This window comes from Echeneis naucrates, chromosome 3 (genome assembly GCF_900963305.1).
Source record: "Echeneis naucrates chromosome 3, fEcheNa1.1, whole genome shotgun sequence".
Classification (NCBI taxonomy): Eukaryota; Metazoa; Chordata; class Actinopteri; order Carangiformes; family Echeneidae; genus Echeneis; species Echeneis naucrates.
The window spans coordinates 4,841,110-4,858,358 of record NC_042513.1 but is presented as its reverse complement, the minus strand read 5'-3'; the positions used below and the strand labels follow the sequence as shown (position 1 = coordinate 4,858,358).

The 17,249-nt window shown below is 39.6% G+C and overlaps 2 protein-coding genes across 2 annotated transcripts in view; one reads left to right on the top strand and one right to left on the bottom strand.

Annotated features, from left to right (window-relative positions):
- Nucleotides 1-2,861, bottom strand: part of pde3b (phosphodiesterase 3B) — a 35,540-nt gene extending 32,679 nt beyond the window's left edge. Inside the window, exon 1 of the mRNA XM_029497425.1 lies at nt 1,843-2,861. Coding sequence (XP_029353285.1) covers nt 1,843-2,730 — 888 coding nt within the window. The 5' untranslated portion in view covers nt 2,731-2,861. The remainder of the gene's footprint in view (nt 1-1,842) is intronic.
- On the top strand, nt 2,608-14,651 carry copb1 (COPI coat complex subunit beta 1). Its single transcript, XM_029497426.1, has 23 exons — nt 2,608-2,859; nt 4,896-5,133; nt 5,522-5,674; nt 5,901-6,130; nt 6,374-6,543; nt 6,636-6,750; nt 6,847-6,939; nt 7,029-7,166; nt 7,317-7,436; nt 9,364-9,471; nt 9,600-9,746; nt 9,900-10,045; nt 10,428-10,524; nt 10,618-10,778; nt 10,886-11,006; nt 11,094-11,321; nt 11,671-11,850; nt 12,220-12,364; nt 12,486-12,605; nt 13,056-13,201; nt 13,371-13,460; nt 13,726-13,881; nt 14,125-14,651. Exons 3-23 carry the CDS (start codon nt 5,584-5,586, stop codon nt 14,182-14,184), a joined length of 2,862 nt encoding a protein of 953 aa, XP_029353286.1. The 5' UTR covers nt 2,608-2,859; nt 4,896-5,133; nt 5,522-5,583; the 3' UTR covers nt 14,185-14,651.
- Nucleotides 14,652-17,249: the final 2,598 nt, after the last annotated feature.

The window sequence follows — 17,249 nt, the reverse complement described above, 5'->3', positions numbered from 1 at the left end:
TATGGATTCAGATGTATTTCATGTTTAGCTGACAAGATGGTGCGATTATAAATGATCAACACCATCTTTTCCAACACTTTTGCCGTGTTTTTATTGCTACTTTAATGCATTTTCCACACTGTAGATAGTATAATTTTACACAGCATGAAGGAGGTTTAATGATCTATGTGGGACAGTGCACTGCATCAGCTGTGTACACCTACCTATAAAGAAACTGTAAAACTGATTTTGGAAAATGAAAAGGGGGAAATCAGTGAGATTCAAGTGTTGAAGTCATACACATTGAATATGTCAAATATGAGCGTGTCAATGGAATAATCTGATTATGAATTATCCTCTTGTATAATGTTTGCTCAGTCTTAATAAACCCCAGATTGTCTGCAGATAATGGGCAAGCAACATGCAAGTTGTAGTGGTTAAATGAAAGCTCTTATGCTCACATAATTTTCATCTTCCAAGTTTTGGAGCTAAGGCCTCTTGTCATTCTTATCAGATGAAAGAAGAGCTGGAATAGTCTAGTAGTCAAATAAGCGTCTTTCTGTCTGTGATCATATTCATGCTGATTTTTTATGATCAGAAATGCTGTAGTTTTCATGTTCAAGGTCTAACTAAATGTGACTGCTAATCTACTAACAGCCTAAAGCACAATGAAGTGAATGAAGTGGAAAAACAACTGCTGGAAATGGGACAACTGAGACAAACTGGACATACATTTTTAGTTCTCTTATCATTTCTAACTAAGCTTGAAGGACACAAAAACAATGGGTGTGAGCTGATGGGTTGGCATCCAACTAAGAACGGCATGTGTTGCTGTTAAATATCAGAATCAGACAGACATTCATCTCCAGGGAAAATTCTGTTAGTTACAGGTGCTTTAGTATACAAGTTGAAATATGCTGTTTAAAATAATAGTGGCAACAGACATGTTGTCCTTTGACTTACACTGTCTACGCACAAATCAAGGCATGAGCTCGCAGCAGCTTTTTAATATACTGTATGCAATGTGATAGTGTTTACCTGGTTTGGATATCACTTGATATAGGTGTATTGGTTTACAAAACTCATGCAAAGTAGAACAGAGCATCACTTTGCGGTGAACCTGTTACCTCCTGTGTGCAAACAATGTTTTGTTTTTTGTTTTTTTGTTTTTTTTTTTGGGGGGGGGGGGGGGGGGCGCTCAAGTATAAATGCAAGCAAATAGAAAAAGAAACAGACACTGAATGTGGACACTAAAGGATCCGTGCATGTGCTCACCATCATTTTCATTTATTGACTGCTGGTTATAGGGGACTCGAGGCCACATCACTTGCTTTGCTGCTTGTTTTGTTGTTAGTCTGATGATAAGTGATGCGGATGGATAGATATCTCATTAACTACCTAGTATAAAAACTTTTAAATGAATAGATAACCATTGGGGATAGGTATTATTGCAGGAAAGTAGATTAAATACATTTGCATATTGAATGTTGATATTTAATTTAATTTAACATTTATAAGCCATAATTACTTTTTTAAATAATTATTTTCATTGAAACATTTAATATATTAGATATAAATTAAATTAGGACATAAATTGTATTTTTACTATTAAAAATCACAACACGCTTGTATAATAAGAATAACACTGCAAAAATAAATAATCTTGGGCTGTCCTATCCTGACAGACTGGAACAAGAAAGACCAAGAAAAGTCTTTCACTGGCCAATGTTTTGTTTTTGCTTTTGTTTGTTTGTTTTTTTAACGACAGCTCATTTTCCTGCTCTGCTGCAGGCTCCATGTATGTTGGGCCCACTTTTCCAACCGGGTTCGACAACAGCCCTGGTCCTGCAGGGTCGGACCTACCTGCTCTCTGGATATACAGGGCAACGAAGGTCTGCGGGGCATTTTACAGCTGCCATAATAGCTGGTGGACGTCTCCCCCAGAGAAACACAGCTGGACCTCCTCCTCGGCCGGATCACGGGCACCTTCTCCTCCGAGCTGGAGACCCCGGCCGGCGCTTCCCTCGACGGGTAGCAGCGGTGGAAGCAGAGCCCCAACAGGGAGCCCGAAACCCCCGCAAAGCAGGCGAAGAGCGGTCTGAGCAGCGCGGGCAGACCGCTCAAACTTGTGAAAGAAATCAGCCACACCACGCTGGCGAAGATCAGTATGAGCACACTGTTTTTGAGTTTGAGAGTCGGGATCAGCGTGAGCAGACCCACACATCCCAACACGAATAACAACCTGCCCACCATTTGCATCTGGTGCTGCTCCTCTCCCCATTGCAAAAAGCGCAACACCAGAAAATCCCCGAGGTAACACGACGCTGGCAGTGACAGGAGCCAACATTTGCTGCTCTCCTTCTTTTTCCTCCTCAGGTAAAACGTCAGGAAGAAGAAAGCACATCCTATGCTGTACAGAGGACTGATGGTCTGAGAGAAGCCCCACAAAAAAGTCCGCAGATCCCAAAGCGAGTCACTTTGCAAGCTCCTAGAAATGAAAAAAGAAACCGCGAAGATGACAAACGCGCCGACGTACAGGGCAGAGACCTTTAACGATTTTGAATTGAGGACGTCTTCGCTGCAAAACCTGCACAAGTTAAAGAAAAAGCCCCTCTGATGGTCCTGTTTAAGGGGGGTGACGCAGCTCTTCACATAGCCGTTCCTGAAGCCCTCTGAGCTGTTTACACTTCCAGCTCCGTCGCTGTGCCTGATTTTACTGTGCAAAAGCTCTCCGTCCTCCGCTGCAGCCATGGCTCGACTCCGGCTCCTAAAAGTCCCCCCTCTGCCACTATTCACGCCGTATTAACGCTGAACTACATGACAGCGAACGCACTCCATGGTCACTCAAACGTGCTCCAGCACTTGGACTAAAGAAAGAAGGTGAGATGTTGTTTTTACCTAAACGGGTCTCCGTGTCGCCGCCTACAGGCCACAACTCGGAGCTCGGGGCTCCGTGCTGTGGAGCGCAGGGCCGATCCCAGGCTGCGCTACGGATGAAACATAATAAACACCCTGAGCCGGCTGCAATACATGGAAGAAACTTGTTCAAAGTTCTCCTTTTCAATGATAATAAACAAAGGTCCGCACGGCCTTTTTGCCCTCAAATCCAATACCCTTACTTGGTAATTGCATTCCTTAAATCGAGCTGAGTTTTTCTTATTATTGATTTCAAATATGTTGTGTTTTTATAAATACAGGCCACACAACTAAAATACTACTGTGTCTTCTGTGGATATTATTAATAATAACCTACACCTGACCAAATCGCAGTAAGTTTCTAAACAATTCTGAATGCTTGTAATTCCACTCTATAACTTTAAAGGGTAAATTAGCGTGGTCGATGTCTAACTGACTGTATATTTGAAGTCAATCATCTTAACACTCATGTATCTTTTATGTTGTCATCACATGTAGCGCCATCTCGTTGCTCTGGGATCATTTGGTTCTCCCTGTCTGGGGATGATTGTCGATTAAACTGATCAAAGTGGCCGACTTGAACCAAACGCTGAGTTGTAAAGATTTTTATGGTTTTGAAAATGCAAATACATAATTTTAGACATTTGGTTGAACAAATAATTGGTGGTTCAGGAGATGAAAGCGACAAACTCAAGATGCAGAGCAAGTGATGATCTACCAAGTCCCCAAAATTACAAAGGTTTTCATTTTGCCAGAGTTTGTTTGTTTTTTGTGTGTTGTTTGTTTGTTCTTCCCGAACATTTCTAACAAATATTATTGTAATGTTGGTGTTTGGAGACCCTAGTTAAACCAAAAGTTCAGCAGAGCACCGTAACAACCTCTTGCCCATAGAACAATGAGTACAGAGTAAAATGAAATCATAACTGTACTCTGTTCTTTTGCTGACAAGGCTGTATGATATAAAGAAGTACTTTACTGGTGACTTGAACCATAAACTCTCCTTATTAACATCTTCAATTTGAAAGTATATTGTGTTTCAAGGTTTATCAGAATGTGTTGGTGTATAAGTATTGGAAAAATGAACCAATCAAACTACAAAATCAACTATACCTTAAAATGACTATGAAACTTTGAAAAAAAAAAAAAACAAAAAAAAAAAACAGCCTAATGTAGAGCTCTGTAGTCCCCAGAAAACTATTAAATACACAGTATGATTGCAGAGGGGAACATATGATGATTTTTTCCAGCATGGTTTGTTCATGCACACTTTACAATTAAACAGGAGAGATTAATATTCGATTTTGTTCTTTTAATTGCATTAGCTGAACCAAAATTGTATATATTGTGTCTTTGCAGTTTTATAACATTTCCCATAGAATCACTTTTAATTTTCTAAGTTAAGAAGTCAGAAAATTGAAATATTCAATATTTGTTAATAACGTTTTTATGGGCCTTTGACTCTCATTTGTTGTAATGTCATGTTGTGGAAACTAATGACTAACAAACATCTTATGGCATTCCCTTTGAGACCCTAAGGTTCATTTGTTTTCCAATGCATCTTCTGTGTCACTAAGGCTATGATTCCACTGGGGGGTGCTGCATACCTTTCTATTGGAGTATTTGGTTGAATTTGGTAGTTATATTACTGTGTGTTATTTTGCATATTTTTTTTAAACATACATACATTTCCTTTCGTTAGTGACACAAAAGTAAAGTCTGCAGCGATGAAGCCGGAGAGACAAATAAAAGTAAATGAAAAGTTAAAATTATTATAAATTGTTGGACACCCCACATTTTCAACTACATGAAACTGATTCTGAACACTTAAAATGATTAGCATTTGTTTCAACATGTATTTTACAGCTTCACTTCTTCAGATATATAATAACTTTCATTATCTATCTTCTGCCATCACTGTTAAATGTGTATACGAAGTCATGGGTTTTCAGTAGTGCTTGATGTAAGTTGTGCAAAGTTTAGTAAAAGCATCCTCTTTTCAGGTGATTGGCTCTGGCTTCCAGACCAATCAGGATTCCAGGCCGAGAAAGCATTTTCCTAAGCGCTTTCCGCAGTTTGGACCTTCAGGGCCACGGTAGCAGTGATGTGGCTCAGACAGTAATCTTCCACGTCACAAGGAAGTGAGAGACGGCTCGGGCAGGGAGCTACCCTTTTTACAGATGTAAATATCCATACCTGGATATCGAAGGCATCGTCGTAAGATACGAGTCCAACAGTTCGGTAGGTTTTATTGATCAGTTTAAATAAAAATGAACTATATATTATTTCCCAGTAGAGCTAACTGTTAAGACAGCTAGCTAACGTTAATGTCTTCCATTTCATTGCTAGCCTGAGCACAAGCTAACCTGGCGCAAGCTACCGTGTACTAGTTACTATTTTTTATCGGTTTTAATCTCTTATAACATTTTCAAAAGTCAACTAAGTGACCGAAGTTTTGTTTTTGTTGAGGTCTTTTAGATCTGTTATTGAAAACAGATGATGCTTTATCTACGACAGTAGCTGCAGGGTTATCCAAAGGTCTTAACGCTATATGTTGGTTTGCTTCAAAAATAATGAAGTAGATGCATTTCGACATTTCAACTTTCAACGTTTTCTCTTTCACTCAAAGGTGTCCTACGCTAAGTGATATTTATTGGGATTCTTCTAAAGTGCCGCAAGCCCAGCAGCAAAATGACAGCTGCGGAGAATGTGTGTTACACTCTGATCAATGTACCATCGGACTCAGAGCCCCCCTCCGAAGTCAGCCTAAAAGCTGATTTAGGTAACTATTCCATAAACAATGTTGATTTTATTTGCCAGTTTGCCTAAATGATTAGTGCCAAGTAATAATACAAAAATCTGTTTTTTATTTCATTTCTCTGTGACGTTTAAACAAATTCTCAGAGAAAGCTTTTAGCTGAACATTTGTAAAGTGTGGATTGCATGTCTGAAGTCATGTCAGTCACTCTCATAATTATATTAATGCATTGAATAACAAAATTCATCAGAAAAGGGGGAAATCAAGGCAAAGACAGAAGCCCTGAAGAAGGTCATCATCATGATCCTGAATGGTGAGAAGTTGCCAGGACTGCTGATGACCATCATCCGCTTTGTGTTGCCACTTCAAGACCACACTATCAAGAAGCTACTGCTGGTTTTCTGGGAGATTGTCCCCAAAACAACTCCGGATGGCAAGCTGCTTCAGGAGATGATTTTGGTCTGTGATGCCTACAGAAAAGTAAGTGAATTCCCCCTCAAAAACCATGGCATGGTAAAGATATAATGCACAGATTGGATGGTTGCATAATTTAGCAGGAATGTCTGACCCATGGATGCAGATCATTTGAAGTGAGCCTCCACTTATTTTTAGCGTGATAACAGAATATGTTGCTTACTTAATTTTTAATGTCGTAACTGTGTAACAGCTGAGAACATCTTATGTGTTTGTGTTTTCCTCAAAATGCTTTTCTTTCAATTCCAGGACCTGCAGCACCCCAATGAGTTCATTCGTGGATCCACTCTGCGTTTTCTGTGCAAGCTGAAGGAGTCGGAATTGCTTGAGCCCCTCATGCCAGCTATCCGGGCCTGCCTGGAGCACCGTCACAGCTATGTGCGCCGTAATGCTGTCCTGGCTATTTACACCATCTACAGGTACAAACCCCCCTTTCACCTTTCCAAAGGTATTTTGTTTCCCATTCATTTGTGAAGAATATGCAAATGATGATAATATGCATTTGGTTTAGGAACTTTGAACATCTCATCCCAGACGCTCCAGAGTTGATCCATGATTTTCTTGTCAATGAGAAAGATGCCAGCTGTAAAAGAAATGCTTTCATGATGCTGATTCACGCAGATCAGGTCTGTAGCACATTGTGTTAATGTTTCTACTGAAGAATGCTGAGATCAATATAAATACCTAACAAATCATGTCGTTCTCATGTTGACATCAAATAGGATCGAGCTCTGGATTACCTGAGCACATGCATTGACCAAGTGCACACATTTGGCGACATTCTTCAGTTGGTTATCGTGGAGCTGATTTACAAAGTAAGCCAAGGCTTTCGTTTTTTCAACTGAAACAGTGTACTCCAAGAATAGTTAATGTATAATTTTTTGCACTTTTTTTTTTTTTAAAGGTTTGCCATGCTAACCCCTCTGAGCGTGCCCGGTTTATCCGCTGCATCTATAACCTGCTACAGTCCTCCAGCCCTGCTGTAAAGTATGAAGCTGCTGGCACTCTTGTAACACTCTCCAGTGCCCCCACTGCCATTAAGGTGCATCATTAAGCCAAGACAATGATCTTGGGCATTTACATATTTATGTACAAAGGCATTTGTGTATTTGTATATATGCATGTATACACACATTTCAATGATACTTTTGGTCTGATGCCGTCTCTTTTGCATGTGTATGTTGGACTCCAGGCTGCTGCTCAGTGCTACATTGATTTGATTATCAAGGAGAGTGACAACAATGTGAAGCTGATTGTTCTTGATCGCCTGGTTGAACTGAAGGAGCATCCCACTCATGAGCGTGTACTCCAGGTAATGTGAATTTTGTTCCTTATTAACTGCAAACCATTCCGCTTTATATAGTATTTGTTATTAAAAAATTAAGCCCTATTGAAAATAATAATAATCTGTTGCCCATTCAAATTTACATCAAAATAATCAGAATAAGTGTTATTTAGTCAACTTTATAGACTCAAAAGTAGCCAGTAACCATCTGGCAAACATTGCTTTACTATAGACAGTGTTGTCTACCTAATGAAGGATTCCTACGGGTCCTTAGAAGGTTTTAATTTAATATCTGGTTAATTAAAGCCTTAAATTGTCTTAAATTTACCAAAAATTTGCTATAGCTATCACATTTCCAGGCGGCGTGTTTAATGCCAATAGGAAAGCACAGTGGTTGACCGTAAAACAAAGCATGTAGCCTATTTGTTTGATTAACTTAGTAACTTAGTACTCTGCGATTAATAGCCGCTTTATGGTACGTCAGCAACAGACTGACGTCAGGCTGCATGCAGCCATTACGCACCGTGGTTGTTGTCAAAGTCATAGACATATTTATATGTTTATGGTGGAAGTGCTCAGGCCTGACACACTGTCTTCTGCTTGAGCCGCGTGACTGCAGCGGCACGTCATTTACAGATTCAAACTCTAGCCCATTGAAAATGACCTTTTCAGAGTCATATCACACATCATGCCATCAACCATCCATAATATATATTGATGTTGCAGTCTTATAACTTCCGGTGTGTTTCACTAGCTCGTATTAAAAAAAAAGAAAATAAATAAATAAAAATGTGTTTTTTAACTTTTGTGACATGACAGAGTATAGCGCCTTGAACTGCTCCATAGTGGAGACCTGCTTGTTTTTTCTGGCTTTGGTTTTAGAAAATTGTCGTACATAATCATAATTTTACATAATCATCCTTTTTTGTAGTGGATATAACTTGCTTCAGCATGCAAAGGTGGGAAACTGCAAATTTAATGATAAATGGATTGAAGAGGATGCATTTAGGATGTGGTCGGCGCTGGCTGAAACAACAATAGCATGTTTACATTCACAGTTAAGTCGAGCTACGGTTATATCTCGATAAAGGACTTATGTCCTTGTCCCAGTATACATGCACGGTAGTGAAATCGAGCTATTTGTTGAAAACATGTCGCCTCCACTAATATAGGTGGCGGTATGCACTCTTTTGGCTTGTGGGTAATGAGCCACTACCAGTTGACCACAACAGAGGTGAAAAGGAAAAAAGACCGGTGAGCTAGCAAGTTAGCGAAGCAGAGGTAACCTGGAACGATGTTCTATGCATTAGCAGTTCGCTGTTCTTTTCTCTGAACTCCTACGTTTACGTTTTAAATGTTGATCGACTTCCGGGTCATAGCTTGGCACGAAACTTCAATACATCTGCAGATCAGCTCCTCCTGCTCCAGTCCCGACACCAAACCGATTGTCTGTATACATGCAACAGAAGCTCAGCTTCATTCATATTATCTAGGAGTGTTAGCTTGAGAATGATAACTTCGATTTCAGGCGAGCTAACGTATTTACATGCACTTAAAAAGTCCGGTTTCAGCCGAGCTAACACAATAAATCAAATTTTTAAAGTGTCATGTAAACCCACTCAATCAGGCAATGGGCAAATTATGCAAAAAGACTTTTTCGTGAGGGGTCTCAAAGGGGTTTCAAAGCCGTCGAGTTGCATATGAAAGGAGGAAAGCACCAGCTGTATGTGGCAGCGGCTAGCCACAGCTGAGCCAGGCTTAAATTGTCTTAAAGTAAAAGAAAAAAAATGTTTTTTTTAATGAGTGTTAAATTTTATTTGTTGAGGTCTTAAAAAGATCTTAAAAAGCATTAAATTTGGCTCTTAAAATATTCCAAGAACTCTATAATGGCATCAACTTTGTTCAGTCATAACATAACACTGTATTTAATTTTATTTTTTTTATTCTATTCCAGGACCTTGTGATGGACATCCTGCGTGTTCTCAGTACTCCTGACCATGAAGTCAGAAAGAAGACCTTACAGCTGGCCCTAGACCTTGTTTCATCTCGCAATGTAGAAGAGGTCAGTGGCATGAAAAGTATATCCATAAGTACATCCATGCTTCAGTTGATTTCTCTTATTGAGAGAAATAAAATAAAAATATGGATTGAGTATTCGTTGCAGCAATGTGACTTGTATTTTCTCTTCAGTTGGTGATTGTTTTGAAGAAAGAGGTCATCAAGACAAACAACGTAACAGAACATGAAGACACTGATAAGTACAGACAACTGTTGGTGCGCACGCTACACTCTTGCAGTGTGCGCTTCCCTGACATGGCAGCCAATGTCATACCTGTGGTGAGTTTCCTTTTATTAATGCACAACAAAGAAGATGCTCTTGAACTGTATTATATTTCACACATTATTAAGAAACACACAAGTGTTGGTGTGTGTGTGTGTGTGTATAAAAGTATAAGCTAAAATTTTTCTGTGTGCTGGTGTGATTTACAGCTCATGGAGTTCCTAAGTGACACTAATGAAGCAGCTGCTGCTGATGTGCTGGAATTCGTTCGGGAGGCCATTCAGAGATTTGACAATTTGAGGCCCCTGATTATTGAGAAGATGCTGGAAGTCTTTCACGCCATCAAAACTGTCAAGTAAGGAGTTAGAAGAACATTCTAGGGTATACTATCCAGGTATATGGTTAATGTTTTTGTTTATTTAGATTAAATTAAATTTAATTTTAATTTAGTTTATTTTATTAAATGCAGCTCAAATGTAAGTTGGTCTCTTTGTGATACATATACTTAGATGTATAAATTCAGTTGACCTGCAAGTTTGAGACATTACCTGTTGGAAACTTGCTATTATCAAAAGTGAGGCTCATATAAGGCCCAATGGTGTGAACCACAAAACAAAGAGTAATTTTATTAGATTTTGGTCCTTTGAACGTCATATCATACTGGTTTTATAGTCACATTTGCCAACTGTTTTGTAAACTTGACTGAGATTTAACATGTTGTTTTCTTCATATTTCAGGATCTACAGGGGAGCGCTGTGGATCCTGGGAGAATACTGCAGCACCAAGGAAGACATCCAGAGTGTGATGACAGAAGTACGCAGGTCCTTGGGAGAGGTATGTCTATATATTTTTGTGTAACACAACTCTACTATTGAGTCCCAACTTAATTATAATTGTCAAAATATCTGCCATCCATGTTTTTAATAGATCCCAATCGTAGAAAATGAAATAAAGAGGGAGACAGGAGAGGTGAAGCCAGAGGATGAAGTGAGTGCAGCTCCTGCCCAGAAACTGGTGACAGAGATGGGCACTTATGTGACGCAGAGTGCCCTCAGCTCCTCCAGGCCATCAAAGAAAGAGGAAGACAGGTGAACCTTGCACACTGGGAGTATTATTGATATTAGCCAATTGTATTCTGTGACTGTATGGCATTTGCCATCCAGCTCGCTTAATATAGATAGATATGTTGTTCCAGACCTCCACTCAGAGGCTTCCTGATGGATGGTGACTTCTATGTGGCAGCTTCTCTGGCGACCACCCTAACCAAAGTGGCCTTGCGTTATGTTGCTATTGTTCAAGACAAAAAGAAACAGAACGTAAGCTCTTTCATGCCACTTAAAATAAATAAATAAATAATTTAATTGATGGTTCCTCTAATCCCTGTTCCAATGGTGCCCCCACAGTCATTTGTTGCAGAAGCCATGCTGATCATGGTCACCGTGCTACACCTGGGCAAATCTTCTCTGCCCAAGAAGCCAATTACAGACGATGATGTGGACCGCATCTCACTGTGCCTCAAGGTCCTGTCAGAGTGCTCTCCACTTATGAATGACATTTTCAACAAGGAGTGCCGCAAATCCCTGTCACATATGCTGACTGTCAGACTGGAAGAAGAGAAGATGTTGCAGAAGGTAATGACAGTTGACTCAGTAGTTGACCTTCTGACAGTTGAGCTGTCAGGAGGTAGCAAAGCTGAGGCACCATCCTCAGTGAACTCACATTTGGCATTCATTTCATCTTTCTGTACCCAGCCCATTTTTCAATGCTGAAAATGTACATTTGTATTTTTGAAGACAGTAAATTTGAGTTTTTATGAATGTATGATTTTTTTATTTTTTTTTTATGAAAATGTCACTTCAGTTTATGATTTCATTCTGCACAACAACAATTGTATATATTTTTTGTTGATTTAGTTGTGGTTTAGCTATAGACTTCATTGTCTGACTAGAAATAACCATGTCTATTGTTTTTTGATCACAGAAAGAGTCTGAGAAACGTAATGTAACAGTTCAGGCAGACGACCCCATCTCCTTCATGCAGCTCACAGCCAAAAATGAGATGACTTCTAAGGAGGATCAGTTCCAGCTCAGTCTGCTGGCTGCTATGGGCAACACTCAGAGAAAGGAGGCTGCTGATCCCCTGGCTTCAAAACTCAACAAGGTACAACCCTGCAGGAAAGTAGAGCATGCAAGACAACTGGAGATGGGTTTGAAGAAGAAAATCAGCTGTAGGAGACAAAGCTTGGCTGTAGATAGCATCTCTGCTTGGATAAGATTGATTGTATTTTGTTTGATATCTTCCCTATTCAAAATTTTAAGACCTGGTGCTTTAGAAGATTATTCTTTTGCCGTTAGTATAATTGTTTTTGATGCAAGGACACACAACTACAAATCATTAATTCCTTTTTGTCACACTAAACTCTTTGAGTCCTTGTTGTCATGCAGGTACCCTGTGGATAACACAATTTGACTAGATTCAGTTTATTTTATTAATGTTTATTATTAAATGTCCTTAACTTTGTCCATCTAGGTGACTCAGTTGACGGGCTTCTCAGACCCAGTCTATGCCGAAGCCTATGTTCATGTCAACCAATATGACATTGTGTTGGACGTGCTGGTGGTAAACCAAACCAGTGATACTCTCCAGAACTGTACCCTTGAGCTTGCCACTTTAGGTAAGGTCTAATTTTTTTCCTCTGCATTGGGCAAATGTACAAGTTTGCTTTAAGTAAGGCTGATTCAAGGTAAATTCGCCTGTGTACTTATTTCACAAAACTCAAAATTATTTTTCCATAGGTGATCTCAAGTTGGTTGAGAAACCCTCACCTCTAACTCTGGCTCCACATGATTTTGCTAACATCAAAGCCAATGTCAAAGTGGCTTCTACTGAAAATGGCATTATATTTGGTAACATTGGTAAGAGATCTGTTTTGTTCTGTTTACAATCATAATTCATTTTGTGTTTGTTTAGCTGTAACAGTAGAACCACTAATAAGAGCTTGTCATCAACATAGATATGTTAGCAGGCTTGACTGGCTTTGCCAGCACCCGTTTCTCCTACTCGCTGTATTCTGTTGATTGACGGCTTCTCAAATGTTTAATGTGGTTGGTGGTACCAAAATGTCATTGATGACTTCCACCATGAGGAATTCCTGCATCACATGCAAAATCGGCCAGTAATGTTTGGTGACCAATAAGCTGGAGCACCCCTGTTAATGCTGTTATATTACCAAGAAATACAAGCAATGTCTTATCACTTATTTTCTCTCTGCACCCAAAAATACTATCAAAATTTGGTCAACTATGTATTATTTCTTTGGCTGTTAAAGGAAATCATAGTGTTTTGTTTTGTTCTTTTTTTTGCAGTTTATGATGTGTCGGGAGCTGCTAGCGACAGAAACTGCGTTGTCCTCAGTGACATCCACATTGACATCATGGACTACATCCAGCCAGCCTCCTGCACCGATGCAGAATTCAGACAGATGTGGGCAGAGTTTGAATGGGAAAACAAGGTGAGTTTTACATTTCAGGAAATTAACTCCAACATGTTTATAAGGTTTGTTGGCCAGTAGTTTTACCTTTTTCATTTTAAGGGAATTTTTAATTGATACGCTGCAAATAAATGAGTATTTAGAAAGTAAGAAATTGTCAAAATTAAAGATGGTCTTTATTTTGTCGTAGGTGACAGTAAACACCAACATTACTGACCTGAATGAATACCTTCAACACATCCTGAAGTCCACCAACATGAAGTGTCTGACTCCAGAGAAGGTTGGTATGAGACACTGTGTACAGGAGAACAATGATAGCAGACCAGTATTTAATGCTGGCACCACTCATAGAGAAAGATAAAATATGCAATTAAGACGATCAGTCATGATTCATATTGGGAAAAACCTCTGGTGACCGTTGTAGTGGTGTCATTGTAACAGTCACCACCAAGCCTATCATATCCGCTAAAATGTGTGACTAAATAAACTATGCAATTTTTTTATTTTAACTATGCAAACGCATTTCTTCTTGTCTTTCAAACCAGGCACTCTCCGGCTTCTGTGGCTTCATGGCTGCCAACCTTTATGCCCGTTCTATCTTTGGAGAAGACGCCCTTGCTAATGTCAGCATTGAGAAGCCCATCCACCTGGGGCCTGAAGCACCTGTCAATGGTCACATACGCATTAGAGCCAAAAGTCAGGTGGGTCACAGCCGATGCACCATTAAGTAAAGGTTTGGTTCAATTTTATTGTCTCTCAATTCAAACAATGCTACCAGTTTATCTTTTTGAAGGATAAGATTTGACCTCGATAACTGGTAGTGTTGGGCTGAGTGGACAAGGAATGCAAATATATGAATGAACATATTACTTGTGATGTTTCCATGTATGCACTCTAGTAATACATAGTCTGTTGCAATAAATTGTCCCTCCTTCATTCTATAGGGGATGGCCTTAAGCCTCGGAGACAAGATCAACCTTTCCCAAAAGAAGGCAAATGTCTGAGACAACTCTGAACCAGCTGATCTCTCTGACTGAGTAAAAGGCCCCCGCTGATCTCTTATATCATGCATTTCAGTCTTTTCATCACAGCAAGTTTGAAACTTTATGTGGTCAGTTGCAGGTTTTTCTTTTTCCCCATCTTCTTCATCTGAAAACTACATCTCAGTAACTGTCCCTGTCCTGTTTATTTTCAATAAAAACACGTATTCAAAGAAAAAGAACGTAATGCTTTATGATCTATTCATCAGGGACTGAATTTTAGACATCTCCACTTTAAGCTTATGTTTCATAAATTTACAAAATTTAACTTTTAAAATAAAGACGTCACTGTCGTCTAGTGCTGTTTGTCACCAAGATATCTCTAAATTAGCTGAACAGGGGCCTCATCTATATTCTTGATCATCTCAGTTATTCAAATAAAAATAGAACAGAATATTCAATGTATCACTCATTAAATAACAGTTAACAATTTGATGTGTTAAGTTTTCCTCAAACAGATGCTTTTTGAATGATTTGTACTGGAGGGTTATGCTGGTATGGTAAAATGGTTTATGTAGTATGAAATTGGATCTTTAAAAGAAGCTTGTTACTGTTACATAAAGGTGGTTTTGTGGACTCCTGCCTGGGGCTCCTGCTGTGTCCAGCTTCAGAGCTCCAGGGTTTAATTAGAATTCCTCAGATGCCTTCAGTGATATGTTGCTTAGTGTGAAATTGATTGGCATTGGCATTGGCAGTACATCCAACGTGACAGTGCCATCAAAAATACTAATACATTCCAGGCAAGGACCTGATTTCTTGAACATAAGATAATATATCGATTTCAAAGGTACTCTCAAAGCCATCTGGAGTTTCTTCTGGTACTGTGATAATGAGATGTAAATGGATTAGCTTTGGCACAGACCAACATATTCTACCTGCCCTCCACTCTATAATATATAACTCAAGGCACATATCTGAGAATATGCCAAATTAAAAGGTCACAACCCCAGCCATGCATCTTGAATATCTGTGTCTCTCCAGGGGTGTGGATAAAGGCTTGAAGGTGGCCTCAGGGTCAGACCTTAAGCTGTGAAAGTAAACATTTTACTTACCAAGTTACCAAACTGCTGTGTGCAGCCTCTCTGGATTTTATTGCAGTACTCACAGTTTTTATAATCGCAGGGAAACCCTCATAATCTAGCCCAGAATTTGACTCCTGCGTTTCTACACAGATTTGATATTTTGGCATTGCTATTGTGGAGACAGAAGGTACCCTCCTCAACAAAGGGTGGCTGATAAATTCTTAATGCCTCATATTCTTTTAGTTCTGTCTGTGGAACAGTGACTTTATCCTGGCCTTATTATATTTTGCATTAACGAATTGATCAAAAACACTTCTGCTTTTTGCCCTCTAATGCATCTATTAGCTTTCTGAAGGCACAAGGAGTTTAACTGCCATCTTTTCATAGATTCCGGCATCTTACTTCAAGAAATGCTTGAGCAAAATCAGCTTTGATAGTCTTCTTAACTGTGATTACACATGTGAAGCTTTGGCAACACTATCTGTACTGTAGCTATTGATTTAAATGAGTGAAACCAGTATTATTTACCACTAATCAAGATGTATTACTTCTCCATTCAGGTTGTTTCTCTCTTTCGACACTAGGTGGCACCACGGGTGTCAGAGCAGACTGGGTTTTGGCACTTGATCAGAGCCATCAGGATTTGTGACTATTTCTTCGTAGCATAATTTGATTGTTCAAAAATCCGGACTATGTATTAGGTTAGAGTCTGACATATGGTAAAATAATTACCATACCACCTGGAATAATTCTGATAATCTCTTAAAATATGAAATGTTCTCAAATTTAATTGACAAATATATTTTTGAGTATTTGCAGTGATTGAAGGAGACAGTAATTTTTCTCGGCCTTATTGGGGCAAACCTGTTCAAACTGACTTTTTGATTTGATGATTTGATGAATTTAGTTCATTCAGATTTTATGTATCCCACTGAGCAGCACAGATTTCTGGAAAACACTCACCTGCTGATTCATGAATTTATCCTATTAAGTAAACTCAGTGGTGGATGGCTACAATAACAGAAGACCACATCAGGTTCCACCTCTCTCAACTAAGAATGGAAAGACAAGGCTGCAGTGGCCACAGGCCCAACCGAACTGGACAGATGGAGACTGGGAAACATTGCCTGGTCTGATAAATCTGCATTTCTGCTGAGGCAGCAGATCGTGGGGTCAGATTTTGGCATCAACAGTGTGAATCCATGGATCCAACCTGCCTTGTGTCAACAGTTCGGGCTGCTGCTGGTGGTGTGATTGTGAGGGGAATGTTTTCTTGAGCCCTTTAATACTAGTCAAACATGCTCTGAACGCCACAGCCCGTCTGGATTTTGTTGTTTACCTCTGTGGGCACAATAATGGCTACTTCCAGCATGATAATAAATCTTGTCACAAAGCCAAAGTCCTAGTGGCTTCCCCAGTCACCAGTCACCATCTGAACACAATAAAACACCTCTGGGACGTGTTTGAACGGGCGATTGGCAAAATGACTGAGGAGCTATTAAATCTGAAGAAACAACATGATGCAATCCTGTCAACATGAACGTGAATCTCGGGAAATGTTTGTAACAGATTCTTGAACCATTGCCACTAACAACAGAGGCAGTTTTGTGCGTAAAGGGAGACACGAGCCATCATTTGTATGGTGCTGTTAATGTAAAATCAGGGGTGGAGTGCAGTAAGGTTTCACAGAGGTCCAACACTTTAATTTGGTATTCAACATAGTGAGGAAGTTGACTGATGAAGTCTGATGTTGACTGAACATTTGAAGGAAATATAAAATACATGTAGAGGTTTGCATTAAACTTATAACCCTGTGTGTGTGTTGGGGGGGGCAGGAATGTGACTGCAGGGTTATATGCGGTGTGATATGAGTCTCAGGCCAGGGCCGCAGGGTGTGTGTGTGTGTGTGTGTGTGTGTGTGTGTGTGTGTGTGTGTGTGTGTGTGTGTGTGTGTGTGTGTGTGTGTGTGTGTGTGTGTGTGTGTGTCGGCTCTGCCCAGGGGGTGTT